The sequence below is a fragment of the Morone saxatilis genome, unplaced genomic scaffold (assembly GCF_004916995.1).
Source record: "Morone saxatilis isolate NCDOM2014 unplaced genomic scaffold, NCSU_SB_2.0 Contig20, whole genome shotgun sequence".
NCBI classification, from domain to species: Eukaryota; Metazoa; Chordata; class Actinopteri; family Moronidae; genus Morone; species Morone saxatilis.
This window is the reverse complement of record NW_023339763.1, coordinates 10,914,681-10,918,528: the sequence shown is the minus strand read 5'-3', so window position 1 is coordinate 10,918,528 and position 3,848 is coordinate 10,914,681. Positions and strand designations below refer to the sequence as shown.

Genomic DNA, 3,848 nt, shown 5'->3' with positions numbered 1-3,848 from the left:
AGCTTATACACTGTTTAATGAGGACATGTTACTGATTACAGCTTTAAAGGAACATTTTTAATAGAGGAGAATTATACGAGCACAACCAGTGGATTCTCCCACTCTTATGATTCCCAGTTGAACTCCTACAAAATTTAGGAGTCGCTAGTTTTTAAACCTGTTGTAATAATCCTGTCAGGATCGGGGGGCGTAGTCTTTGTTGCTTTCAGGGAGAAAGAAGAGACTCAGTGGATTCTGTCGTTATTATGAAACAACACAGCGAGGAGTTTTAAAGCTTTCTGCTCTTCCTCTGAAGACTTCACTCTGTTTTAAATATCCTTCTTTTTTCTTTCCCCAACACCTCCAAACACCCACCACTCCTCCATCCATCCATCCATCCTTTCTACCTTTAGCTCCTCTGAGGACGAAGCCGAATCCCTCGCTCTCTCTCTTCTGCAGCACGGCCGTCTTCTCCTCAATCACATAGTCGCTGCAGCAGAGAAAACACAAGCGTACGTTTATCACATTTATCAGAGTGAAGAGAATCATAGAGTTGGTGCTGAGACTGTAACATGGCCTCAGAAATACACACTACTTTTTTTTTTTACTTTTTTAACTACTATATATACTGTTGGGTGGTTTAATCTACAGCAATGCATCATAATCTATAAAATCATATGCCTGTTTTCAGCTTTCTGACACTAATTCAAGGGTTTTTAAATAGTTTAGTTAACAGTTCATCCTTCAGTCCACTGGTTCCCAACCTTTTTCCTTTCCCTGTCATTTATTAAACTGACTCAGTAACTGCAGGAAGTTTATGTAAAACCAGAGATTTGGACGAATTTTGAGCAGATTATTTCCTGTTTAGGGAACTTTTTATACTATTCTCTGTCTGTATTATGTATTTTTTATAATATTTAACAATCATACAGACATATTAGGCTTCTTTTCTGACAAATTCAGTGTTTTCTTCTTAGACAATATACTTATATTTACTATTCTTCACAGAAATTAACCAAATACTGAGCTATAGGCCTACTTTGTTACAATAGACCTTTTTCACAGCAGCCATTTTGTAGTAGGGTAAAAAGGCTCTGTTCCATTTAGTGTATCAGAGCATTTCCGGTGAGCCACAACAGCAGCACCATGACTCTGTTTGAACAGGACATTAATTAGTATTATTGGAAACACCTGTGTTTACCCTACTGTTTCACGTCAAAATGGCCGCTGTAAAAAAGGTCCATTGGCGACTCTAAATTACACCTAGGTGTGAATATGAGAGTGATGTGATAAACTGACGACCTGAACTCTCCAAAAGGATCAGCAGTAATGGATTAAATAATAATATTATATTGCATTTTTAAATTATATTCATGTTAATTAAACATGTTTCTACTGTAAATTTAATCTTTTACCCTTATTTGTTGTCGTTTTACCAGATACTTTCCTAAAAATGTCTTCCTGCTTTAATGCTGATATATAATGAATAACATCCTCATTAAGAGGACATTTTTTTTTACTTTTTAAACCTCTTTAGATACTAATTACAATGTTTAAATCAGACATTTTAATGTGTCTGTATGCACCTTGATTTGACGATGTGAAGGTATTTTATATGTTTGTATTTTGATATTTAAGCCAATAACTAACTAAAAAAAACTTTATGCCTTTGGACTCTTTAACCACAAAGCAACAACCGCTCACTGTACCTCAGTCTATACACTAATTATATACTCTAAATCATGATAACCCCAACCCTTTCCCCACTTATCACCATTAAATGTCACCATGTTTTTATTCTGGTTGTGTGCAGGTTATGGAGAGGGATACACTGAGATTGTATTGAAAGGAAAGTTGGAGGACAAGAAGTTTTTGGCATTTTACATCAAGTACGTTGAGAAAAAACATCTGCAAACATCGGAAAAATGTAACTCCTTTAATGAATATATGTCAAAATATGTATGTTTTAATGTTTTTTGTTTTTTTTTATGTGAAGGGATAATGAGGTCATAGCGGCAGCGGGCCTAAACTACGACCCAGGAGTGTCTGCAGTCGCTGAGAGGCTCCTAACAGGAAAAGTTATCACGAAGGAAGAGGCTGAGTATGTAAAGTCTGAATGATGGATGACTGGATATGTTCACAGAGATGTAGCAAGTTTTATTTACAGTTAACAAATAAAAGGGGAACAAAGTAAGTGAAAGCTTTTGTTATATGGGACAGAAATTCAACTTATTTCCCCTTCAGAGCTGCAATATACCGTATATATTAACATTTTTAAACCATTACTCAAGTTGCGACTGTATTTCCCATACAGGTTGCTGGAAATGATACATGCCCTTGTCATTTAAAAAGTAAAATATTGAAATATAAAATATTAGAAAGTAGCATAGGCCAACATATGTACCAATATAACTGATTAAATCACGATGAGTTACAGTATGTTGTACAGATTAAGCAAGGAGGTCATTTTTAGTTACCATCTTTGTATTAAGGACATAGGCACAAGTTGGGAAATGGGGTAAATATAATTTTTATTGTGCACAAGACAGAATATATTTACATCTAGACTGTTAGAGGATTCTGTAAATATCTTCTTAACAGCGATAAAGTGCTGTTAAAGCGGCTGTTATACATATTTTCACATATATGAAACATGATACATATTTAAAAGAGTTAGTGGAGACCAAAAACAGAGGTTTAAGAGAGTGAATACTGGATGTGAATTCATCAGTTGGCCAGAAACACAACTCCAAATCAATGATAATGTTTCTCTGTAACTGCAGGATGTGCATAAGTAAGCGTTTAATAGGTTTAAAAGGTAATTATATTCACAACTTGTTTCCACTTCCACCAAGTGGCCAAAAAAATCAGCTCTAAGTAACCTGTGTGTTTGAAACACTCTCACGTAAACTATTTTATAATAAAATGTTCATTTCTGTCACTTGAATGTAATAACAATACATCATTACGATCAAAATGAAGGTAACAAGAGCATCAAATGAAATGAAATCTATATAAAAGCATGTCCTCTCTTTTTCCTTTGCCTGACAGATCAGATGACCTGAGCTGGCTGCAGTTGTCCTGATCTACACTTTCCTCCACTCATCCGCTCAACACATCATCTGTACAGTGTCGTCATGCAGTCACTCATCTGTCTCTCCTACGCTCTCACCAAGGACAAAGAGTTTAGAGACCTGTGTTAAAATGTTTGATCCAGAGGAGAACAACTTCACTGATGGCATGGTGTCAAAAAGCAGAATCTACAGTGTTTAAGTTTCATATTTACAGTGTCATACAGTCATACAGTCATGTGAGGGGGACTCCAGCATGCAAACAACAGATACCTCAGATGGATGCAGCTTTTAGGACTTCTTTTTTAGTCTTAACATTTTTTATTATTTCATTAGATTATTATTTTTTAATTTTATGGCTTTATGTCTCCAAAAGGTATTTCAGTAACAGTCCAGAGACATTTAAGATGCCTCAGTATGTTCTCTGCTGTTAATACCTGAAAGGCAGTGATGCTTTTTACTTGGTTAGAGCTGCTGGAAAAAAACACAAGTGACCTTAAATGTACAATATGGGGTCTCTCACATCAAAACAATAACAAAAGAAGAAGATCGATGGCGTTGTGAAGTCGCTTGGGATCATGGGAGTTGTTGTCTTCACCACCATTGCTGTCATTGCAGTCAGCTGCTCAAAGGTTTTTACCGGAGGCCGAATTATCCACAGAGGTCTCTTCCTCTCCAAAACAAACACAGCTGGTGATTAAAACCGGTAAAAACACTGAATAAAGCCGTTTTTACTTTAAACATCTGTGTTTCTTTAACATCGTTCGGCAGACAAAAGGACGTCGAGCTGCTGCTAAC

General features: G+C 36.1%; 1 protein-coding gene across 1 annotated transcript in view; it reads left to right on the top strand.

Moving 5' to 3' along the window:
• Positions 1-3,791, top strand: part of LOC118332096 (apoptosis-inducing factor 3) — a 15,742-nt gene extending 11,951 nt beyond the window's left edge. The window contains exons 17-19 of the mRNA XM_035667246.1: positions 1,793-1,868; positions 1,976-2,080; positions 3,031-3,791. Of these exons, the coding sequence (XP_035523139.1) occupies positions 1,793-1,868; positions 1,976-2,080; positions 3,031-3,064 (215 nt within the window). The 3' untranslated portion in view covers positions 3,065-3,791. The remainder of the gene's footprint in view (positions 1-1,792; positions 1,869-1,975; positions 2,081-3,030) is intronic.
• The last annotated feature ends 57 nt before the right edge of the window (positions 3,792-3,848 follow it).